Consider the following 26,370-nt stretch of genomic DNA (forward strand, 5'->3'; position numbering starts at 1 on the left):
TGTCCAATGCACAATCGAGTAAAAATGACTTCGTCTCTTCTGGAGAGGTCCGAAGGATTTCGCGGTCCCAGTTTGGGTTTAATATTGTGGAGTGTTATTTTGTTAGTTTTTTCCAGTGGCTCTCCCACAGAGATACGATCGAGAGGAAGAAGATCTGACCATACACATGTTAAAAAAAGAAAGATACAATCATTGGCTTTTTTTGCATACTTGCAATGGAGGATAAAAAAGCACTTCATCTCAAGCACATATTAATTATATTTAAGCTTCTAAAAGTTTAACTTAACTTTAACAAATGTGAAGAAGAGGAGGGTCTGGGACCAGACAAAAAGATCAACTTAACCAGTACTTTGATAGCTTTTAAGTGTATAAATAGTATAAAGCCATAAACTTTCACCACAGCTGTGAAATTATACAATTTTTTTAGTTTCACACCGACAGCTTTTACTTTAATTTTGAGGTAGATAAAAAAAGTATGGTGTTTGCTTGTCAACCTAGAGGCCTAGAGGTCCAGACTTAAGTCCAGTATCAGTTATTTTTTCCAGCTGTTTTCTACATCCCTTGATCCTCGGATAGGTAAGATTGAACGATTTCGGAGATCTTGTGGAAGTTTCGCATGTAAGAGTTAAAGATCCGAAGGCAGTTCTAAAATTGAAAAGAGTAGGCCCTTTGGGCCACCAACCAGGCAAAACTCAAAATTAATTCCAAATTGAAACTGAAGCTACGGTACTCTAGTCAGTACATTATAAATATTAAGTGCATCTAAAAAGCAGCACATGGCTGTCTGTCAGGTAAGGGATGATTTTATGTTCTAATACATCAATGTAAATTAATCGGCCATTTACAAACTGCATTGTGAGATATTGATAGCTACCCCCTGAGCTCTAGCAGGGTATGCAGAAAAAGAAGAAGATTTAACATTTGCTCGGGTGCGGTGGGCCTTTTTTTAATAACACCCTCTTCAGTTACACATGGAAATGGTGTGGGCTTTATTGGCAAGACACCAAGGATGTGGGGTAGAATACTTGTGGTCTTCATTGAGTCTGAATCATGGACTTTCAATAAATGTTAAGGTGCCCATCCCATCAGAGCCGATGCTAGTTTGAAGGCATAAATTCTTAAGTTAATCAACCAACTTGAGAGTTGTCTTTAAATTAAATGTCAAGGTCAAAAATTCTATTTAACTCATTCTGTTTGGAATAGCATAAACACAGGTAAAAGTAAAACCTTTCAAAATCATCTTCTTAGTATTTTGCCGAAAGTGGTGAAGAAAGAGCAGAATTAGTACAGTAGTCTCCGCCTAAACGCACGGCATACAAAAGCATGCTCTGCTCAAACACATGCTTTCGTCATCTGAGGGGTTTTTTACTATATAATAATTTAGATGTACAAACGCACGGTCACTCTCTCTAAACGCATGCTCCGATCCTCAAAACACGCCAACAGATTAAACTTGACAAGGGGAAATTTGCGCTGCAGCCTTCACAGTGTCTAAACAACTAGATAATTTAGCGAGACTGCATGTCACGGAGAAAAAAGAGGGTCATGGACAGCATTTTCACCACACCTCACTTTCCAGACAAGTAGATCTAATATCTTCGGGTCGCCTGGGGTGGAGAAAAAAATTTTTTTCGGGGGGGGGGGGGGGAGGGGGGGTTAAGGAGGAGGGACTGAAATGTCTTTTGATAGGTCACTCGAAATGCGTTTTGAGAGAATGTTTCTGACTGGTGTTTGAATGACTGCATCATACGTCATGTTGGGTACCGTAAGTTAATAAAGTTAGGCCTATGATGCTCAACACGCGTGAATGCTCTAGAACACTAGATAGGTCTGTATAGGATTAAAGATTAAAAGTCAAGTGATCAGCTATAGTCGAAGAACTAGATCTAGAAATAACGTACTTGTTCAGCGAATCACTCCGATTCTGATGTCATCCCTACATTTGCCAAGTTGCAATAGATGACACGTAGTCGGGAGCGGTCGCTTGGAAAGCCACGTGGCTGAGTGCCTTTTCCTTATGACTGGATCTATCACCAACAGTTTCCTCGTATCTGTTCCCGACATTTTTAGTGCGTATCAGTAAAACAAGTCCGTCTTTCTGCCCCCCCCCCCCCCCTCCAATTCAACGACTTAGTATTCATACATAACCGCAGTCTGTGAATCTTTCACAAAACAGTCACGTGACGTCACACTGTTGACCAAAGTGACCCCACCCCCAAGGGAGGTCACTTATATATCAAGGCAATGAGATAACTGCGTGCCTTCCTCCCTTTATACAGGTTCGTGTAAATGCACGCTCCGTATAAACACACGCTAAGGAGCCCTCCCGAGCACCGTGCGTTTAGGCGGAGACTACTGTACCGGTACACAGCCATTCACTTTCATCCTTCATAAAGTACAGATTCGGACAGAATTCAATCATTATGTCAAAAAGGAACATCAGTTTTATTGGAAACTGAAAGCATTGCATGGAAAAAACCCACAAATTTGTGAAACATATTTCCTTTACATATCAACAAACACATAACCTGTCAAAAGAATGCCTTACATCTACCAATTAAAAGAAGCAAAAGAAAGAAAAAGAAAATGCTTTCGTGGATGAAAAAAGTAGATATAATTTTCTTGAATTTTTAGTGATTTGAATAAATTACATTTGCTTGTTTTAAAACTGAATAAATGAAACAAAGAAACTAGCACTCGCAAAACATGAAAACAGACTGGCCATTCTCATTAATTCAAGAATTGAAAAAAAATTTTTAAGGAACCCATATTGCATTTTTGATCCCTTCAAATGAACTAACTTTTATTTTTCAAAACAAAACATTTCATATGCTCTCTCAAAGTCTGTCACTACTGTCAGGACAAAATATGAGGTAAGGTTGTCTGAAAAAAAAAAAGTCAGTGAAACACATCAGTGGACACAACAAGCTAGAGAGAACATATAATATATATATATTGGCATCAATATTTACATTCCACACATTGCACCTCCACCACAATTTAACACTGTGTATGTGATGAAGCGTGAACCATACCGCAACTTAAGAGGCTGGAGTTCGTAGTAAGTTGTTTACAGCCCAAAATACAAAAAGATCAACAATTTTACTTATATGCAGCTATACTATTAAAAAAAACCAAACAAACAAACAAAAAGATAAATATTTTTAAAACAGTATCAGGGTTTTGTGATGGTATTCATTCACCACGAGAATACTGGGCAAAAAGCAAAACAACATTGCTGGTAGAACCTGAAATGGAGCAGCTGGATGGCTCTTCAAAAGTGAAACAAAAATCGCATTTTTACACTAAGCATTAATGAAAAGGTCACCTATACCACAGCCAATGCACTATAGTAAATAATACAACACAGTAACTAAACTTCTACCAGACTTTTTCCCTAAGCTAGAGCACAATGGGACTAAGCTTGAAATGGAGACCTACACATTGTACAGCAAAGTCATCAAATGCTAAATTAGACACTCATCAGTCATATCTGAGTATGGCATGAAATTTGTTTGGGAAAGGGCAAGAAATAAAGACTGCCATCAATGACATAGTCTAGCATGACAAATGGTGTGTCGTATGCCACATGTCATGGCAAGTACCAATTTCCGTAAAATATTTTATTTCTTGTTATACAGATTTTGACCATGTGATCTCCAAGGTAGGCATTATCATACAAAAATTTATTGAGCTCACAACTTTACAAGGCAAGAGGTAGCCTGGAGCATGGTAGTCCAAATTATGCCTCCCCACTTCATGGACCGCACTCTCATAACAAAGCACCTAACAAGAGTTGGTCAAACAACGGCCTCACAAAACATCTTTCTTGTGATAAGCCATTAAACAGGAGAGCTATTAAACAGACTCCAACATTGACCCATCTTTGTAGAAATTTGTCAGTGTCAAGACTGACCAAAAGCCAAAGTAATAGCTAAGCATAAAAAAATTGATCCAAGTCATATGCCTAAATATTATTACATCTTATCAAGAACACAACTTTCATTTGGTTCAGCTGTTAGTTGAGCAAGCTGTTTGTTTTTTTAATGGAATAAAAGAACATTCACTGATTGTTTAGTTCATGTGGAGGTTCCATGGAAAGAGCTTGTGGTCATGGTCAACAAAATTTCCTCATTCTGTCTCTATTGGAAAATACAAAATTTCATTTATCCCCTGAAATCATGACTGTATGGCAAATAAATCTATACTGCCAAAGGAGTTCTCAGGGCGTTTCCAAAAGATTGATGCTAATCTTGAAAGAAAACACCTTGACCAGAATTTTTTTATTTTCCTACAAGATATTTCTTTCATCAATTAACAATATGTCCATCAACTTGCCCACGAAATGACATGGAACAGGGCTAATATGAGCTCGATTATCTCAAGACAAGAAGTTTTACAGGATGGGGATCGGAACAAGCCTCCTCCTCCAGAAAGCATTTTAAGTTTAAGACAATAGCAACGACATTGAAAACCAATAGAATGAGCATTCTATATGACAATGCACAGACACTACCTACTGAGTTGACAATGAGTGGACCTGATGATATATTTTATTGCATAAAAGGTAAGCACATCCGAAAAAAGTTAACTCTGAACTCTCACACTAAATCGCAGAGGACTTCAAGAATTCAGACTGCTATTTTTTTCACAATTTCAACGGGGAGAGAAACAAAAGTATTAACTTAATAAAGCCATATATGGTTCTTACCACATAATCTTCATCATAACAAATCTTTTTTCAATGCCATTGGGCTGTAAAATATCAGGGGCATCCCAGTCTAGCTGAGATGTATTGTACTAACATTAACAACAGAAAGGTTGTGAGACAGAAACTCCGCTTCTCCTGATGAGAAATTGGTGTAATCTAACAAAAGATACGATACGCTATTTTATTTTCCTCAATTCACTAAGCTGCCAAAAATTATGACTTGCCAGTCTGACTGCATACTGAGAGTATATATTGAACTAGTGCAGCATGCACCCTGCCAGTCTGACTGCATACTGAGAGTATATATTGAACTAGTGCAGCATGCACCCTGCCAAGTTCTGCAGGGAACCCGGTAAATTGGAATTAACTTTTACCATAAAAGAATTTTATTGGAGTCCTGTAAGCCTTCTATCGAAAGGGATAAATAGTCTAATTGCCTGAACTTGACCTTTGAAAGACTGACGCACACACATTTCAGGATACATCAATCTCTAGTAGTGTACATTCTAAGAAAGGAAGACTACATAGATAACCTAGGAAAATACCCCCAAAAATTAATAGATAAAAACAAAGTATGCAATGGCCAGCATTCCTTTCAGAGCTTTGTATCACTTTCGTGAGCCCATTTTGAAAAAGCTGTTTTGTTAGTGGTCTCTACTCAAACTCAAAAACATTTTGAGTGGGTGGTTGGAGGGTGCTCTGGTGTGGTTTGCTTCTACTTTCCTATCAAACATCTATCGTCTTTATCTCTCCTCCTTTTTCGTGTTTGTTACTCTCTTGTAACACCTCTAATCTTCTATATGACCTTATTGTGTTGCAAGTGCCGTAAAACACTTACTAAAACTAAACTAAAACATTTCGGTATCTTCACAAAACAGATAAATATGATACAAATGGTTTGTTCAGATAAGATAAGAAAATATGTGGGTGGAAATACAGAGGGAATGATAACATTACTAACTGTCATAGATAAAATAGGTGCATGGCACATCAACATCGGGATTTTCAAAGTTTGAAATTGAAAAAAAAATTATAAATAACAAGAGCAAACAAATGTATCAATGGACCCACCAATGTAGGTAAAAAAAGAAAGAACATGTTCAGAAAAGCCTAATTCCTTATTTACTGTTAGAGTACTGTAGTCTCAATAATTTCCCAAAAAGGTATCGGACTTCAGTACCACAGGCATAGTACTGCGCTGTGATTGGTGATTTATAAAGACAGAACATTGGGAGTTTCCGGAAAAATGAAGAAAAAGTAAGATTCTCCAAGTTACTCAGCAGTTGTTTCAGCAGATGAGGGCACTTTCCCCTTGCTCTTACTTTGTTCTGAAAGAATTTTTTTTTAAAATGAACAGCAGTTGTCTAACAGCCAGTTCTGAATCTGGGTCAAAGCTTTTATTATCGGTAATTCTAAAGATAACTGGCTTAGTTATCAGATTTAGAAGGTGACAGTGATTGTACTGATTGCGACAACAGTCTATGGTTAACACATAGAGACTTTGACAATGATGCGGACTATTGAGTAGAGGAGGGAGAAGGAGGGGGAAGTGCCACTCCTTCTACTATAAAAACGGTAAACCTGAAATCTTACCCAGTTATATAGATCAATTCCAATAATTCGGTTTGCCAGACATTGAAAAAAAAAGCAATGGAACAATGCCACATGTAATGGTAGGTGACCATTTTCTCTTGTTTTACTTTCATCTTCTTCAACATTTGGTTGTTTTAGATTATATTATGCTAAATACAACTTGGCTTCATAAAGTGCAAGTGAAATATTTTCTATGTAAAAGTATACGCAATTCAATCTGGTATGCTAATGATGTACACAATATAATATAACTAAGTCATTTATTTATCATCTTTTATCAACATTCTCTCAGCTCTATTTCATAATCAAAATGAAAACTGCCACAATGTGACCAATTTATACCCATTATCAGCAAGCTAGATGTCTTCTCATCAGTTCTTGGACGTGTCTATAAAATCTACATTGTCCATCACCAAAATTTAATTGGCAATGGGTTTGTAATGTGCACAGATTCAGTTTTCACAATTCCTCTGGTTGTACAGATATTAATATGGCCAATAGGAAGGGGGGTGGGGAGGCACTTCTCTAACAGAGAAAATGTACGTGATAACATACCAAAATTCATTTTGTGCTTGAGAAAATATGATTCCACAAAGAAATTGTAGACAAACAGGAAAGAAGTAGAACTTGCCAGTAGCACCCTCTAGATTTTGGGGATTAGCATCTACACAGACCTAAGAGCATATCTTTTGTAAACCCAATAAAATAAGTACACGATTTTTTTTGTTTAAAACATTTATCCTTTGCTAATATTCACGACCAAAATAATAGGAATAAAAATATATTTCATCATGTTAGCAAATATAACCTTGTCAAAAGACACTAAACAATGCATTGTTTTATTTTGTTTCTCTTGGGGGGGGGGGGGGGGTAAAAACTTTTGGTCCGTCCAGTAGACATTACATTCTCTTCAGAACTTACAAAAAATAAAAGCCCGAAGTCTAATAAGTAGCAACTGTTTCACCAGAAAAAGTTTTTAAAAAGGAAGTTGTATGGAGTAATCATATAAAGAGGGTCTAATTAAACCTACCTGTTGCTGACAATACTTTCAGTGTAAAAATAGAAATTTTACTCAATAAAGTTCAGAATGATATGCCTGACCTTCATGACAGGCTTGAAAAGAATACAAGCATAAACTTGAGAGAAGTAAAAGAGTTGTGCGGATAAACAAACTGTACCAGCCCGAAGCAGTTAATGGAAAATATTGGAAATATTTTACTCAAAATTCTTGAGCATTTTAGGCCAAGATTTTTATTGGAACCTGATGCATGCAGAACTAACACTGATAACACACTCTTTTATTGATACAAGATGAGGAAACAGTTAAGAACACAAACAAACCACACTCATGGACTAAAAATGGATGACTATACTAAAGAAGCAGTATGAATGCCTCTTTGAAAGTCAGTATTATAAAAATACAGTACACACAATACACAAATCTCAAATTACGAGATCTGTGAAACAAGAAACAGACTATAAGAAGTTGACAAAATGCACGATCAGTGGTCTAAAGCTTTCGCTCCCACCCATGAGAAATCCCTTCACTTCAAATACAAAATTTAAAAAAAAAAGGGGGGGGGGGGGAACTGATAAGGGAGGGGGACATGAACTTGCATAATTGTTAACTCCACAATCGAACATGCAATTATTTTCATTTACACTCGTATGTACACCCAATCCCCATTCCACCGTTATGAAAAAGTCTCTGTGGACCATTTAGAGCAACTCCTCAGAGTCATACAAGAAAGTGTTCAACTTGAACAGCTTTCATTTTCGCACCTGTTTAAGGTACTGCAGCATAGTGCACTGGTAAAACTTGCTACACGTATCAGGAAGACAAAATTTCCCCATTCTTGAGTAGTCGACAAATAAGAAACAAACAGATCAAGAACACCCTTGAAAATCATTCGAAACAATCCTCTTTTCATAAGTATCCTTCAAGAGTTGAAGAGCCAGGTACATTCACAGCAGGCATCCAGACAGTCACTATCACAGAAATGCCTAGGGAGAAAAACAGCATTGGTCAGACACCGGCAACACCTGGACAAAAAAACATACGAAATAGATATTACAAAACAGAGGAAAGACTGAGCCTACACCTAAAGTATGAAAGACATGGTACCCCCCACACCAAATTTCAGTACAGGAAGAGTACCAGAACTGAAAAAATAAAATTTAATCATTATGACATTTCATAATTTTCTCTATCAGAGTCTTCCATGTAGAGTTTCCCTACATGAGATCTGTTGGGCAACAAAGAGCCATCTAATGAGCTGTAAAAATAGTATGTAAAGTTAAGTAGTAATAGTATGTAAAAAAATGTTATATATAGTTGCAGAATACAAACGTCTGAAAAAATTTGTTACCCATCACACGAGGGCCACCAGAGTTCAATAATGCAGTCGGGACATAAAAGTTGTACACAAAATACAGAGAGACATTATCTCCTGAAACTCACTTACATGTTCCCAGCCATAACCTTAGTTCACAGATATGTCATCCTCATATACACGCTTTCGACTTGAATCATGACTGGAAAAAAAGGGGGTGGAAAACGTGGCTTAAATACAATTCAAATAAGTCAATATAATAGCTGTGGCACAAATAAATAACCTGAGCCTGTCCTAACAGAAAAAGCACTCTATTCAGTTTTACCAAATAAAAAAGGACAGTGGCCTTAAAAATAAAATATTTTTTTCAGTATTCTATTCATGCACTGTGTGACAAATCATGGAAAATGTGTTCTACTTATCAATATGAACAAAATAATGATTACACTTACAGATATAAAAGTAATAAGACAGTTATAATTATATCAAAGATACACATCTGTGACATTTTAGAATTGTGTGTTGTTCACTTTCAACAACATAACAATCAACAATACAAAGAAAGCACGAACCCGAAAATCTACTTTCAACCATTGATTTTTCATTAACATCAAAACCCTGCTGTTTCGAGGATATTTTTTAAAATCACACAGAAGGCCCTACTGAACCTAATCAAAGCGAAATTATCACCCCCCCCCCCCCCCCCCCCCAAAAGCCCTTCATTAGAACAAACAACAAAATCCATATAACACCAATTACTTTTAACCAAAAAAAAAAAGATAAAGCAAACTGCGCACAAACTTGTTACCCTCTAAGAGATACATATAAATGTGGGGTCCATTATTCCATCTTTCGGCCATTCGTGATTATAGGCAGCCCCCTCTAAGAATAGTTACAAGAAACCCCTGTATGAAAAATGAATGAAACTTGGCAACCCATCAGAATAAAGCTAAACCTACCGGAGAAATTGCAGTGTATGTGCGATTTTCTGTTTTTCAGAAACAAAGAGGAGCTGCTGCATGGCCGTTGACCAGACAGGCGCCCAACATTATATCTCCTTTATTACTGTAAAATTTCAGATCCCTGTGTGTAGTATATTTTATGTCCCAACTTGAAACTATCACCCATCCACCAATAACAGACTATAGCCAGAAACTGGAAGAGAAACTGAACAAGCTAGCCTACCAGCATGCGAAAGGCATGTACTCCCTAGGTAGAATATGCTTGGCAGCCTAAAACTAAATAAGTCACCAATGAGTCCACTGTCGGTTTTCCCTATACCACTTTGTTAATTGTAGAAGGGATGATCGGAGAACAACGCTGATTCTTTTAAGATCTAAGTTATACCGTTTCTGTAACAAGGGTACATTCAACTAACTTCTGTCCAGTATGTTCAAAACAAGACCAAAGTAGTTTTTAAGCAAAGATGCGTTGATAACTTAGGGGGTTTTGTAATGTTTGAACCAGTCTCACAAGACTGTGCCCCCCTTTCGATAGCAGTACAAGTGATGTCCCGTAATTAAACAAATTTTTATGTAAATATTTGTCTCAAAGATCTAATAAAGACATTAAAAATTTGATAGCAGAAATAGAGTCTGCACTAGAGTTGGGGCGAGCAGACGGATGGGTTCGTTACTCGTGGACTCAGTCTGAGCGAGCGGGTAACGGACAGCCACGCGAGCGGACTGTGAACCCCAAGACAGTTCGTTTTTTGGGTCCGCTCCACAATTTTATTCACTGAGTGGACGAGCGAACGGACGAACTCTAGCAGACGAGATACTCGACGCGAAGTTAGGCGCGTCGTCTATTGCTTGTTAATTAGGCCTGGTGTTTCAAGCAACTAGCGGTGCCACAAGGAGTGACAGGGGCTGGTGACATAATACTAAGTGTGTAACCTTTCACTTTGCGTGGGGCACACTGTGTACGTTGCAATTATCGGGAAGGCGAAGTGTAAAGAATTCTCAAAGGCCTTTGAAATTTCCTCCACGAATGCTACAATGTGGGGAAGGAGGCTAATTTGGTGAATATTTTTTGTTGTTTTTTTTGGGGGGTGGGGGTGTAAGTAGTATGCAAAGGAAGGAGTCGCTCCCCGTCCATCCGCCCACTTGAATGCATGGAGTTTCTCCGTCCGCTCGCTAAACGAACTCTGTTGTCTCTGTCCAATATGTAGCAAGTAGCGAACTACTCTTCACAAGCGGACGGCTCGTTACCCGTCCACTCGTTTGCAGGTAGTGCCAGCAAGTAGTTCGTTACTCGCGGACGCTGATTTAGCGAGCCAGACCCAACTCTAGTCTGCACTAAAAATCACAAAGAGATGCCAAGTTTCATTCATATGATCCAATTCAATACTGACCTATGAACAGTATCCCCTCAAAATGCATCGAGAATTGTCCAATGTATATTTTCCTATATAGTTGTCCACAAAAATTTAGCGACAAAAAATCCAAACAGCTTTTTTTTTTTTACCCACGGATTTTTTAAATACCCCCCCAGTTTTTAGAGTTTACTCCTCTTTCATTAAGAGCTTTTTTTAATGCAATTAGGATAAAAATCTAATTGTTTATTGTCATTGCTCAAAAAATGTGTAGCAACAGCAAAACGAACTTCTATAAGTAAACAGCAGATAACTGTCAGTTTTGCCAAGAGGCATTGTCAGAAAAGCAGACCCCAGCACTTCATTGTTTCACAAATATCACATCGTTTTAACTGTTAAAGAAAAGAACAACTTCCCAAGCGATCCCTTATGAACTAAAGGCCCAATCACAGCATTACACAGAGCGTGGACACTATAAACTAGCGTACAGCACTTCCAGCATTCCAGCAACCTTTGTGAGCAACTCATTGTAAAAAAAAACCATGACCCTTATCTAATGGAACTTACATGCTCCTACAAAAGGTGCAGGATTGGATTTAATGGAGTTCAGCTGCAGTTGCTATTATTACTTTGCAAAACAATATCTATTGAGGCCTATTTCTAACGACAAAGAACCACGGATGAAGATTAAGAAATGCCAGGATCAGCTCAACTAACACACATACACCCCCCCCACCCCCATTTTATCTTACATAGCAAAAATCTAAAGATTGTAGCAAGATGCAACATGCAAAATTTTTGTGAAAACTCACCTCTTGAAGTTGTGCATACCAGCTATATGCTCTTGTACTTTCCGGGCTTCCTGTGCGTATTGCTCCAACAGAGTAGGATCCGTGGGTGGAAGGATATTGGGAAGGTATCGAGAGAACAGCCCTGGATTCAGCTTGGAATAATCTGTTAGAAATTAAAATAATCTCTCAGTAAAGGAAAGTTATTCTGGTGGAGAGTCACAGAATTTCACATCACAAACTTTGAAAAAGGGGAAAACACTTCCTTCTTTAACTTTCTTTCCAATTATAAACTTAACTGTGGAGTAAACCTAGTTATGACCACCAGGCCTGGAGTGGAGTGGACAATATCAAACCTTTCCGAACATCCCACATTGTTACAGCGAGTTCTGTTTCAATTGCAATGATAAGTACGTATTTGAGGCTACAAAATCAAATGACTCCACAGTGGCACCGTACAAAATCAATTCTAGGCCATCGGAACATTATTAAAACACAAGATATATTTTCAAATTACTTATGGTACAAGTACCACAAATTTTATGAAGTTTTTTATCCTTGACATTGGAACAAAGGCACACATGGTACTAGCACTGTTGACAACATAAAATTAGGTGCCAATAGAATGAGCAGATCTCACGGACCCATTAAAGTCCTCCTGACTAGGAACTGTTCAGACTTGCACAGCAAGAGCAACATTTAACATTTCAATAGTTACAAAATTATTATGAAAGTATGGAAAACTATCTCGGAGTACAAATAAGATATAATACGCATTACAAATTATTTCTACAAGTGGTCACTGACCTTCATTCAAAGCATAAAGATTTTTCATTATGCTGGCCATGGTTGGAGGTGAGATGGCAAATGGCACACAACTGACTTCATCCAAAAGCTCTGGAAGTTGAAAGCAAACAAATACAGATTAATTTTCCTTGTTACACATAAAGAAATGAGAATCATACCAGATGAGAAATGGGAAAAAAAAAGAAATTACATAACTAAAGTATTAAGTTTTCCAAGAGCAAGCTGTAGTCCATCTCGTAATTATGTGGATTAGTCTAACTATCAGTGCTGGGACTTGTGACCGTTTATCCAGTCAAAAACATTCAGCTACACACTACCAAAATCCAAAAGACTATGAATTACAAGAATATATGTGTGCGCCTAGAGAAAGCTACCAAAAGTCACGCGAGACCGTTTCGAGCTACAGGCTGATAATGACAAAAATCAGTTTTTTGACCAAAATGTGTTTCAATTTTTTTTTAAAAGATAGATCCACAATTTTTTTGCAATGTACCCAAAGGGTTTTCATTGATTTGACTTCTAAACATTCTATTTTGAATAATTTTGAGGGTACATTAATAAATACCAATAATGGAAACTGCTTTCAAAAGGTGTTGAAATCTATTCTTGAAGCACGTTTTCTCTTCTCTACTATGTTTTACCATTGAATTCTATTCATGATATTAGAGTCAGCTGAATGCCAAATTGGAAATGAATTTTCCGCGAATAAATACATTTAAAAAATCGTTTTTCAAAAGTTTGTATGTGTTCTCACGTTTGTTAAACTTAAAAAATCATTTTCTCAAAATTATATTTTTATACCCTACCTCTCAAAATGTGCTAAAAAATTCAAAGACCCCCGTGTTCAGCATTGAATTTCCTACAACGTACAACCCTTAACTCAAAATGGTCAAAATCGGACTTTTGGTACCTTTCTTTAGGCACACACACATATTGTATAGTATAGTGATGTTTTCTATTGTTTCTTGTTTTTTCAATATCGCGAGATGATTTTGGCATATTCTTTTTTAATCACCCTGTGTATGACTTATATTACAGGAAATATGAAAAAAATCTTTGAACATTTTATCAAATCCTTCTAGAGTTTCTTCCCTAGAGGTTTTTCCAAAATTTGTACAATTGTCAAAAAAGTTGTCTTTAAAACGCACGAACACCTTCATACAGTCTTAAATAGTCTTTCAGACTAGATTTCTCCACATTTTAGATACATCTTAGATAGCTTCTGAACGTCCCAAGAACAATGAGTCATTAGCAATTTACTGCACGCATGACAAAGTTTCCTTTTTTCTTGGGGATAGTGCAGGAAATATGTACATAAAATTTAGGCTTACAGGCGATTTGCTTTATTGATATATCAGCTACTACTAATTTTTCAATAAAGCAAGTAACATCCCTTGACCATTTATTCTTTTTATCTAAGAGATCATAGAAATATACACTATTTGACCTGAAGTGTGGGCTCTATAACTGATAACACAAAGCAAGCGTGCTGTCCTCTTTACATACATTGTGCGAAACTGTCAAGGCTAGCACGTTGAATCGGAGCTCTTTTTCAGTCTCAATGCTTTTGAGTTGTTTACAGTATTATGGCTTGTTCTATCCAGAGTTTTGTCAATGGATAAATGATAAAGGTACCTCCTCATTTCTATTTATATTGATAATATAGTTCGATGGGAAGCGTGAGCTTTGTGACTGATAAAACATAGCAAGGTGAGTTGCCTTTCTCGCATACATTGAGACAGAGCTAACTCGTTATTTTCCAGTTGTTACATCATTTAGTTTTAGTAAGAGTTTTACAGCACTTGCAACACAATAATATCATATAAGTCTATATTGTTATATATGGCTTTTTCTCCAGTCTTGTTAGTGAACTAAGTCTAATATAGTGTAAAGCGCATAGAGCCTGCTGCTGAGCGGGGATATGCGCTATAAAAATGCTATCTATTATTATTATTATTAAGTCGTCTCTTCATTCTCTTTTACTGACAGTTTTATCGATTGGTCTTATATGACAAGCAAACAACCATCTATCAAAGGTTGTGACCTGTGACATCTTGTACACTGTGGAATTTTCCATAGCATGTGGGATGCATATACTACAGTTAGCAGTTATGGGGTTAAACAGAAACAAGCCATCACCTGATAAGTTAAGGTCAACTAAGCTAATTTTTGTTTTAGTAAGAGTTTTACGGCACTTGCATCACGATCAGGTCATATAAGTACCAAAAATTAGAGATGTTACAGGAGAGTAACAAACACAAAAAAGGAGGAGAGATAACGATAGATGTTTGATAGGAAAGAGGGAGTAAATCAAACCAGAGCGTCCACCAACCACCTACAACTAAAGTTAGGATGGGGCTCCATCCATTTAAGTTTTTACCAACAAAATGTGAAAATATGACAACCCCATTTCTTAGACACAATATAAATATAAAATACGAACTAAAATTGGAAGACCCTACTCATCATACCTGGTCTTCCCACAGTGTACCTAAGTAAGTCTCAAATTTTGTAGTTCCTTTTCAAGTAATAAAACAGCAAAGATACTACCCAACACACCACCAATCTACGTTCAGAGTGTAATAAACAGCCAAGTCAAATACTTACTTATTAGCGTGTGAATGTGAATATCTACAACTTTGGTGCGAAAGAGCTTTCTCAGTTCTTCGTTCAAGTCAGTTTTCAACTTGTTTTCAACATAAAAACGATTCTGAAACAAAAAGGAACAAAAAAAATACACAGTAAACACAAACATTCAAAACAACTGTAAGGATGAAAGACACATTGCCCAACTTTCCTATTGAATGAAATGTATGCAAATGTAATATATAAAAGTTTATAAACAATAACACACTGCATCACTTCAAATACAAACAGAGAATCCTTCAGAAAATACAGGAAAACTGACTAGCAGGTGACAGCTTGAGACATGACAAAAAGAACAAGCAAGAAACAAGATTTTTTAAAAAGATAAAAACCGTAGAAAAGAGGTAACACAGCAAATCCAAAAAAACCCTACAAATTCTATTGTTCTTTGAAAACTCATTGACACGATGGGAAACTGTCAGTTCCAAGCAATATAATTCATGTTCTGCTTCTTTCCCTTTACAATAACAGATTCTTCAACATTGATACATCTTTGTTTTGTCACAGCAATTGTACATTCACAACTTTTAATTGCATAGAAACAGAACAACAAATATATATATTCATCTGACTCACCAAATAATTAAAAATTGGAACAATGCCCGTCAGAGCTTGGATGTATTGGTGCATAAGGAAGGAAAACGTCTCGATGAAAGGGATGGATTCTGTTTCCTGTGTTGATACAAACATTTGATTACTATGAAACTAAGGGAAATATACCTAATTTCAAAGCACAATTCACCTCTATACAAATCTCAGGATCGGCTACTCAGAGCAGTGCCACAGCAGAACAAGTATCCAAACAGGAAACCATAAACTACAAGCCTGCCCTGTGTATGAAGCATTATAAGGAAACATTGGCCCAACCCTAAGAAAGGAGTCCCAAAACTACGGGAGCCCGGAGGACCTGTGGCGAAGAGCAGCCATAACACTAGAGACTGGAATGTCCGTTTAAAGATGAACATGAAGACAAACAAAATAGCTCTACTTCCTAACACATTTCGTTGCGCACATACATGTTTCGTAGCGCACATACGTGTTCCACGTGCTCCACTTAATCCCCAGCTGTCAAAATACTGGGATTCCCCATTTGAAGTGACACCTCTAGAAAATTAACCACAACTTTTCATTGCAGTGGCATCCCTTTAAAATAAATAAGTGGGAAAGAGCACTCTTAAGATAATCTAACAATCAAGCCAAACCATTTAAGTGCTCATAAAAATTTTAATGTAGGTCAGTTGTTTTTTACAGAATGAATGATGGCAAAGCAATCCTACACAGCTGAAAGGCATTACACAAGCTTATCATTGAAAAGGATAAAGAAGAACCTATTGAGAGTGGTTCTGATTCTGATGACATTTATGCAAGTGAAATGCGGGAAGATTCTCATTTAGACAATAATAACACAGATATCAATATTATGAGACTGCTTCCTCAACTAAGTACCACCACTTTTATAGACCTGTGAGAGGACCGGGTGGTGTTAAAACAGGGCATGGTCATGCACATGGTCAATGCAGACAGGGTATGGAAAGGGTTTAGAGAAGAGAAACTGATAGTATAAGTATAGGTTGTAGACGGAGACAGAGAGAAATTTCACAGGCAGTTGTTGAAAGCTACTTTTCACTGGTTATGCCCAAGCATACAAATTTTAGCTTGAAAGTTCCAAAATGTACTTGAGCAGGGGGAAGGGTTCCTGGTGAAGATATCTGGTGCAAAATCTGTTCATAACAGAAAATACCCAGAAAGCCATCCTTTTACAAAAGGAACAGTATTGCCTCAATTTAAATGTCGGCAGAACTAGAACTGAACAAAAAAAATTTCCAATATGAAACTCTGACTATGTTCTGGAAATATTGAACAATTAATTGTAACATTTCTATTTTGACATTTCAAAATATCAACGTAACAGTAACATAACAAAGTCACAAAATACATTTAGTAGATTATGGTTTTAATTTAGAAAATTACCCATTCTCATTCAATTTCGACACATAGAAAAAAATATTCATGAAAACTAACGATTTCCTCTTACCTCCTGGTTTCAGCATTTTTTTTCCACACAGCAAAAAAACTGATTAATAAAGAAACACATCTCATCCTGAGTTTCTTATAATTTTAAAATCAAAATAGAATGATAGGTGTCACAGAAAAATAAAAAAGCTTTAGACTAATTAATCCTGAACAAACTTTGTAACTTGAGTTACATTTTTTATAACAACTTTGAGAGTCCACTAGTAACACTTACATGACTTTTAAGTTCAGCATTCAGATACTCCATGTGTTCAGAAAGGTACCTTAATAAATCGTTGTATAGTCTTTCGGAGAACTGTTTGCATACACATTTATAAACACAGCTGAAAAACAAAGGAAAATTTTTTGGTGAGCACACAAAAATGAAGCTACAAATCAGTGTCACAAAAGAAAATTCACGTTTAAAAAGTTATTACAAATATTAGCTTGAAATTGAAAGGTAAGATGTACTAAAGAAACACTTATTTCTTCTGTTTTATGCCCACATCAATACAATTTAAAATATTTATAAGGCGGGCTTTGACCATGCCTGCCAGGGCCAACCCAGACTGAGAGGGATACAACGTCCCCACACTCATTTCTTTTACATGAGACAGCAAGGGCCTAACAGTTACTCCAGAGACGCTGGAGACGAAAAAGATGAGAAATATAGACAGTGGCCTAAGAACCTGGATATCAGGAAACAAAAAAGTAGGTTCCTAGGTGAATACTGAGAGGCCCCACTCAACTGTTATCAGTTTGCTTCCTAGAGTTATTTCCTTTGACTTTGTTTATCATTGTAACACATAGACGATACTGACACCCAAGGGAAAATCAGTGGGGGGGTCCAATGAATGGGCGTGCGCAAGTGAGTACATGTTGAGTTTTAATTGGGGTCCAAGTGAGAACAGGTAGCTTGATGTTTCTCAGTGAATTTTCATGACGTGGCCAGTCATTTTGATCTAATAGAGTATTGGAACTAAGAAACTGAATTATTTACAAAGCTGCATAAGTGAAGGGAAAGAATTACCAGCAATGGGGCGGGGGCAGCTTTTATTTAAGACAATCAGACACTTTGACCATGTAAGAGGAACAAGTGATTGAACTAATTGTAAACCACTTAGCAACTGACCCATTCTGCAAAGCTCGTGTGTAACAGTGTATGCAGTGAGCAGACATAGTTGTCCGCTAGTCCACTTTGCCCCCGCTTCTTTCATCTGCAACCCCAGTTTCAACACTTTCCAACCCCTTCATTAAAAATGGGACCCAATGCTCACAGATCTAGCAATACATCTGGTGCTGTTTCATATTTTCAGTACAACATTATCAAATCAAGGTGACAATGTCGCATTGGAATAGCCTCTGATGCTCATTGCACTGGCACCTAAAACAATGCATACCTACTCAGTCATGCGCTCTCACAAGGTGACATATTTGATTTTTGACAAAAGTTAAAATCTTCCCTTTGGACGTTAGCATTGTCTAAGGGCCATTATTCTACAAGGGCTGTCCCACGGAAAACCGGAAAAGGTCCATACAAGCAACAATCTTTGTCCTACTATAATAAAAATGTAACACATTATACCTCAACATGTGCTTATTTCTCAATGCAATCACCATCCCACTGGATGCATTTTCCCATCGCTGGATTAGCGAGACGATACCCTCCCTGAAGAATTTTTCGTCAAGAGATTTCAACCAATCTTTCACGGCTTCCACGAGGTCTTCGTCGTTGGTGAATCGCTGTCCAGAAATATGGCGATTCATTGGTCTAAAAAGGTGATAATCTGACGGGGCCAAGTCAGGACAGTGAAGGGGGTGTGGCAGAACTTCCAGCCAAACCTTTGGATCCAGTCTTTCGTAGCGTTTGCGGTATTTGGCATTGTATTGTCATGCTGCAAAATTACCCCGCTGGACAACCGGCCTGGTCTTTTTTTCGGCGCACAACCTCTCTCAACTTATCAAGAGTCAAGCAGTATCTGTTAGCATTAACAGTTTGTCCTGGTTCCAGCATGTCAAGAAGCAGAACACCTTTAGCATCCCAGAAAACTGTGGCCATGAGTTTCTTCACCGATGGCTGAACTTTAAACTTTTTCGGGGGAGGTGAAGTCGTGTGCTTCCAAACCATTGAATCTCTCTTCATCTCAGGGGTCATGTAGTGTATCCAAGTCTCATCACCTGTAATAATGCTTCTCAGGAATTCTTCATCGTATTGTTGGAGGTCTCCAGATGCGTTCATGACTCTCATGACAGCTTGGCGACAACGATTAAACAAAGTCTGAGACACTTCAACACATTGCGTCTTGTGGTCAGCTGTCAGCTCTTTTGGGACCCATTGAGCAGAGACCTTTCGATAGTGCAGCTCATCAAACACTATCCTATGGACACTCGACTTTGAAATGTTTAATGACTCAAAAATTTCGCAAATTTTTAGGCACCTGTCTGTTTGAATGAGCTTGTTAAAAGCCACTCTTGTTGTCCTCAGTCTTGGCAGAAAAACAAGGTCCTGGGTGAACTCTGTCATTGACATCAGTATGCCCAGCTTTGAACTTACTACACCACTCATACACCTGTGACTTTGCTATTACTCTCTCCCCGTAAACTAACTTTATTTCAGAGTGTATTTCTATAGGTTTGAGACCTTTTGCTGTCAAAAACCGAATGACAGACCTCACGTCTACCCGTGACCAATTTTCCAAGGGGGTAGCCATCTTTGGAGAACTGTTGCGTTCGTTCGGTTTGTGCGATGCTCATGGTGCCCAATCGGGAAATTCCTAGATGATTGTTTTACAAGTGTGCGTTTACAGAAGGTGAAAATATTGAATAGTTTTCAAATTACAGCCAAATTCCGGTTTTCCGTGGGACAGCCCTCATATCATAGAATAAAGAAGGTAGGAGCTGTGTTGTTCCTCTCGTAATCTGCTTATGAACTGGGTCCACCTAAGAACCTCCCTTTTTCTGTCTCACAGGGTTCATTGGCATAGACCACTTTATATTGAGATCAATACCTTTCAATGGCACTTTCTAGTCCAACTTTCCGGCAACGTTTTGTAATAACCATCACAAGAACCAGAGCATTTACCTGTACATTTGCTCATAAGAAATTGGTATGTAGGCACCCGGCTTCATGTTCAGTAGCTGATTTATTGCAGTCTTAAGCTCTGGCCAGTAGTATTCCTCATAATCTTTTTCTGTTAAGGTCATCATCACTGAGGGCAAAGAAAAGCCAAGGTAAAAAAAGCTAACAAAAATGACTACATCTGTCAATAATAAAATGCAAGGCATGTTAACTTTGTGAGCTGTATGAGGTTCTTAATTTAACTGAACTCTGACTTTCGGACTTATTTCTGATTACTGACCACATTCTTTCCAAGGAAACAAAAAGTTCTCATTTCCCATCTCACTACAGTATAGTAGTCTCGTCATAAGCACACTCTACCCAAACCGTAAACACGCACTTTCGTCATATTGAAGGGTGTGAGTTTTTTAACACCTTGCCCCCACCGGATGCCGATTGATGACGGTTAGAATTAGAAGTCGTCTCTTTTTCCCATGGGACGCCGATCAGCGACGGTGTGATATAGCAGCAAAAACGTCGAAGGAATTATCCCCTATTAGATGTGTGCACTTGTTAAAGTTCCTTTCTGAATCATTTGCGTGGCCTTTGAGAGCGAAAATCAGTTTGTTTACAACAATTGGGAGTAAAATTTTTGGAAAAATGTCGAGTTGACCTGGCATGCTGCTTTACACTAAAATGAAGTAATGAGCATGAATAACTAGATCTAATGTTTTCAGTTCCGATTCTTATTTCTTCTTTGTTGAACATGTGATTATCAATCATGTTTAAAATTTTCTCAAGGTGCTGAAAATTTCATAAATAATGTTCGGGGGTCTTTTTTGTCCGAGAAACAAATTTAGTTTCTGATGTAGCCAATCTGCACCCTGCCTGGTACATGGGGACAAAGGTTGTGCGCAGGTGGAAAATGTTAAATATATAATCATAATTTAGATGTAATCATGTACAATTGCTTCCTGTAAACACCCTCAAAACATGCTAACAGTAAAGCTTGGTAAAGAAAAATCTTTGCTTACAACCTGGAAAGCCTATATCATGAGAACAAAATCAAGTCTAAATAATTGAATGTCTTCGCACAAAACAGTGAAAGTGACTGACAGCGTGTTTACAACCTACGGACACATAGCCATGTTGGGGGGGGGGAGGGGGTGACTGAAAATTACTGAAAGTACCTTAAGATTGGTCACTCAAAATATGTGATGTTTCTCACTGATGCTTGTATGCCTTTTATATATATGTTAAGTTAGGCCTATGATGCACAACACGCGTGAATGCTGTTGTTGAGCACTAGATAGACCTATGGGAATATTAATGATTTAGTCAAGGGATCAACTGTGCTAAAAAAACTTGTCGGTGTACTTGTTCAACATGTCTCTCAGAATGCCTGACGTCATCCGAGCATTTACTGAGTTGCAACAAATAATAGTACGCAGGAGTGGTCGCTTGGAAAGCTGGCTAGACTGGCAGGCCAGCTGTACTTTTAATAATGATGGCTGAATTGTAAATATAACATTTTAGTTTGCAATACTTAAAGTATTAAGTATTTCAGACGAAACCAAAAGGTGCCTTAAGTACGGTTAGCCATTTCGATACTAGATCTAATGAGACCTGTGTACTCAACAGGTTTTGGTCAAAAGAGCCTAACCTAAGTACGGCTAGACCTGCAGGCTAGCCGTACGTACGACTAGACTGGCAGGCTAGCCGTACGTACAACTAGCCACTTCGATTAAAAAATTACATCAGAACAACATCAAACACATCAACCAACAGAAGATAATAAGACCCTTTTAATATATTTATTTGAAGCAAACACTACACAACACAAACACAGTTTGAAAAATTGTTATTTCAACAAAACATACACTTTTATAGGCATTGAAACATCTCACCACCTCAGAGCACACAAAATTGTGAAACCTGCCATATATACACAGATTGACATTTAGTGCTCATATTCCTAGAGTATCAGAGCAAGGAGATGTAGAGTTTTGGAGATATGGGTCTATTGGTTTGGTAACCACTGTATTTCAATTTCTTGTATGTAACAGGGATGACAAAAACAAATAAGCAGCAAAGCAAATTATAGACTTTAAATTCCATTTGTTTAGTAAACAAAGACTTTGTACACTATGAACTCCATTCATAATGGTAATATGAATGACCAACATTGTAACATTGACGCAGTGCACAGAACATGTCATCATTGTTATGTACAAGAAAGGATATACACATTGGACATTATCATTGACAACATATCACAATAGTGAAAGGCTGTTCAAATACATTATAATCAAAGCCTCAGTACCAGAAAAACACATGCGTAAAACAATTTAAAAACTAATATGAGGCAAAAGCACAAAACCAATGGGGCTGACTTGTACATTATAACAGTGATGACTTTTTACATGACTTGTACAACAACAATGATGACACAATGTACAAGAAAAGACAAAGCCATGCCTCTAGAGAGAAAATGTGCACTCTAAGAAAAAACAAAAAACCCAGGAGAGGTTTCTTTTGCTTAGAAATAGATATCAGGTTATCAACAGGGTTGGTGATTTATTTATTTTTTAAATAAAAATTTTAAAAATCGATTTTTTTTATTTAAATCAAATTTTAAAAAAATTTAAATCAGATTTTTTTAATCTAAATCGGATTTTTTTTATTTTTTTAAAAATGTCGACACAGTTGGGGATTTTTGGTGGCTAAAAGTAGGTTCTTTTAGTGCAAAATGCATTGTCTTTATTTTAACTAATGATTAATTTAAGCAACTGCAAAAGAAAGCCTTAATCTGCTATATCAGTGAATTATGGCTACAGACAAAAAAATGAAGAAAATGTCAGTCTAAAAGGAAGGGGGGAGGGGGTAATTATGCATAGATAAACTTGCATTTTATTACAGTGTGTGTGCACTTGTGTCTAGTTTGTCTAAAAAGAAAAAGAAAATGCTAATTTCAATTATGAAAAAAAAGTAAATTGAATTACTGTATTATTTTACTACTTACAGTGACAGGGGGGGAAAGCAGACTTTTAAGCATGATTATATTAGTCTACTAAACCTTATATCTGTTTTATAAAACCAAGGAAAGGAATTCTGAATGTTTAAAGATGTAAAAACAATACATTTTTTAAAAGTGATTTAAATCACTGAGTTTTATTTTTTTTAAATCAACCCAACCCTGGTTTTCAATTATGAAAAAAAAAGTAAATTGGATACTGTATTATTTTACAGTGACAGTGGGGAAAGCAGACTTTTAAGCATGATTATATTTGTCTACTAAACCTTAAATCTGTTTACTAAAACCAAGGAATTCTGAATGTTTAAATATGTAAAAACAGAACACATTTTTAAAAAAGTGATTTAAATCACTGATTTTTATTTTAAAAATCAAGTTGATTAAAATTTTAAAAATCAACTGATTTAAATCAACCCAGCTCTGATTTCAATTATGGAAGAAAAAGTAAATTGAATACTGTATTATTTTACAGTGACAGGGGGGAAAGCAGACTTTAAAAGCATAATTATATATATATATAAATAATAATAATAGATAGCATTTGTATAGCGCATATCCCCGCTCAGCAGCAGGCTCTATGCGCTTTACACTATATTATTACCCCAGCAGACCATAGAACACTCCGAAACATTCTCAGCTTCCCGGGAAGCATACAGTGCAAGCAGCCAATTAAGCGCTCAAACACTAACAAACTGACAAGATCTTTTGCTGTCTATAGCCGGGTACCCATTCCCACCTGGGTGAAGTGAGGAAAATTTGTGTAAAGTGCCTTTCCCAAGGACACAACGTCGGGCCCTTGACGGGATTCGAACCCACGACCTTTCGGTTGCGAGTCCGAGAGCCTAATATATATACGATCTAGTCTACTAAACCTTCTATCTGTTTTATGATATGAAACAAAGGAAAGGAATTCTGAATGTTGAAATATGTAAAAACTGAATAAAAATAAAAATAAAAATAATTTTTTTTTAAAGTGATTTAAATCACTGATTTTTTAATTTTTTTTAATCAAGTTGATTTAAATTTAAAAAATCAACTGATTTAAATCAACCTGATTTAAATCAACCCAACCCTGGTTATCAAAGGCAGTGGACAATCACAATTATGTTGCTAATTATGACAACCAGTACTCGTACATACATAAACAGTGATGACAAACATACTGGGAAAAGGTAAAATCAAGCCTACAAAGAACAAATTTGCACAACTATGAGATACACAGATCAATAAAGGCATATATTGCTTCTAAATGAATCTTGCATAATATGTATCAAATATATTTTGGAAACTTATTGATTTGCAATGATGACAAATATTACTTGTACACAATGATGACACAATGTATTGGGAAAAGGCATCACGTCAACAAAGAACAAGTGTACTTTTGAGTCAGACAGTATAAACAAGGACTTTATGTGTTTGAGTTTAAAGAGAGCACACATGATTTGCAAAATGTTTGCTCTTAGTCTAAGGACAATGTAATTTTTCTAGTACGTCAGTCAGTCATGTGCGGCTGCATGACAACATCCAAAACGTCATCACTAAGCACAAAAGGTAAATCTATAACCACAGAAATGACCCATCTCTCGAAGTTTGTTCACATCTCACTCTTGTTCCAGGAATCCAATGTAAACACAGCAATTTCACTAAAACATTCAACAGGGTAGCCTAAAAACACGCCAAACATTCCTGTACGTCACATTCAACGTAAGATTCTTGTGCGTCACCAGATGCTGACAAAAGACTACTTTCGTTTTTCTCATTCCGCCGTTGCTTCCGCTGTTCTGGGGAAGCGGGTTAGGGGAAGTCACTCAAGAAAACAATTATATCCGGGAACTGTAGATGATCCGTTCAAAACAAAAGTGGGCCAAAATTCGGACTTCCGGTACGTCGCAAAGTGACGACGATCACGGCGAACGTTAAACAGCCGACCGAAATCATAGATCTAGGAACCCGATGTTCCTTTCACGTTCCACAGCTTTTGAAGAATTGAAATTTAAACAACGAAAAGCAAAAAGATTTAACCAGCTATGGTGATTCTACTGAAAAATTAAAATGGGTGTTTTCTGAAACACATAGTCAATGACGACACGACGAACGCACAAGTGATCCGAATTATTTTGCAAACAAATAAACCGATTTTTTGAGCAAGTGAACCTTTCTCGAAGACAAATAGCATAGGATCAAAGCACACGTTAAAAAAACCCACCCAAAAGTACTAAATTTTGGACACTCTTGGAAGTTTGCATAGGTGTGCTCAAAATGACAGTCCAGGAATCACTAAAAAATGAACATTTTTGGCACAAAATTTACACACTCAAGATTGTAAAGCTGACACAGGGTCTGAAACTGCTATGCAGGTTCTACATCCTATACTATATTTGACATGTCTATAAAAGTTTTGGGGGAATAAATGCTAATGCATCCCACTTTTATGCACACTAATGTAAGATGTGTTTTTCCTCACATTTTGGCAATGGCTCGAACACACAGACACAGGCCTCTGCCGTGCACAAAGTGACAATATATGTAGGCCTACAAACAATAAAATAAATTACAGGCTGAATCAATCATATAGAGTTAGATTCTAGATCTATAATGTAAGGCTGTCATTCGAGTCCGAATAACATTTTTTCATATATACATATATATATATATATATATTCTTATTCAGACTCAAGTCCGAATATGATAAAATGTTATTCGGACATGGGTCCGGAAAAAACGAAGTGTCTTCGTTCTATAGATCTAACGTTCAGTGCTTCCAATTATCCGCCATTTTTTAGTTTCCCCACACCCCATGTTTCCCACTTTTATGTTGTAGAAAAAGGTAAAATTGAAGATTAGCAGACCACCTGGCACCTGCATATTATGAGCTGTGTAAAAAAAAAAGACCGATTCGTTCAAATACACAAGACTGTGTGATCTCGATTGTTTACCAAGAAAAAGTTGTGTTGCTGTTGTGTAGAGCCGAGCATACGGCAACTTTTGATTCCATAGAGTAGACCAGCGCACAATTCATACGCAGATCTACGTCAAGACTAGCCTTATTATTGTAATAATGATCAGTTGC

The 26,370-nt window shown here is 37.1% G+C and overlaps 1 protein-coding gene across 1 annotated transcript in view; it reads right to left on the bottom strand.

The window, feature by feature from the left end:
• Window positions 1-6,048: 6,048 nt before the first annotated feature.
• Window positions 6,049-26,370, bottom strand: part of LOC101854059 (CDK2-associated and cullin domain-containing protein 1) — a 21,455-nt gene continuing 1,133 nt past the window's right edge. The window contains exons 2-9 of the mRNA XM_005089432.3: window positions 20,288-20,414; window positions 17,441-17,549; window positions 15,769-15,864; window positions 15,154-15,256; window positions 12,547-12,636; window positions 11,764-11,905; window positions 8,770-8,839; window positions 6,049-8,308 (exon numbers count right to left, since the gene is read on the bottom strand). Coding sequence (XP_005089489.1) covers window positions 8,788-8,839; window positions 11,764-11,905; window positions 12,547-12,636; window positions 15,154-15,256; window positions 15,769-15,864; window positions 17,441-17,549; window positions 20,288-20,414 — 719 coding nt within the window. The 3' untranslated portion in view covers window positions 6,049-8,308; window positions 8,770-8,787. The remainder of the gene's footprint in view (window positions 8,309-8,769; window positions 8,840-11,763; window positions 11,906-12,546; window positions 12,637-15,153; window positions 15,257-15,768; window positions 15,865-17,440; window positions 17,550-20,287; window positions 20,415-26,370) is intronic.

This window comes from Aplysia californica, unplaced genomic scaffold, assembly GCF_000002075.1.
Source record: "Aplysia californica isolate F4 #8 unplaced genomic scaffold, AplCal3.0 scaffold00006, whole genome shotgun sequence".
NCBI classification, from domain to species: Eukaryota; Metazoa; Mollusca; class Gastropoda; order Aplysiida; family Aplysiidae; genus Aplysia; species Aplysia californica.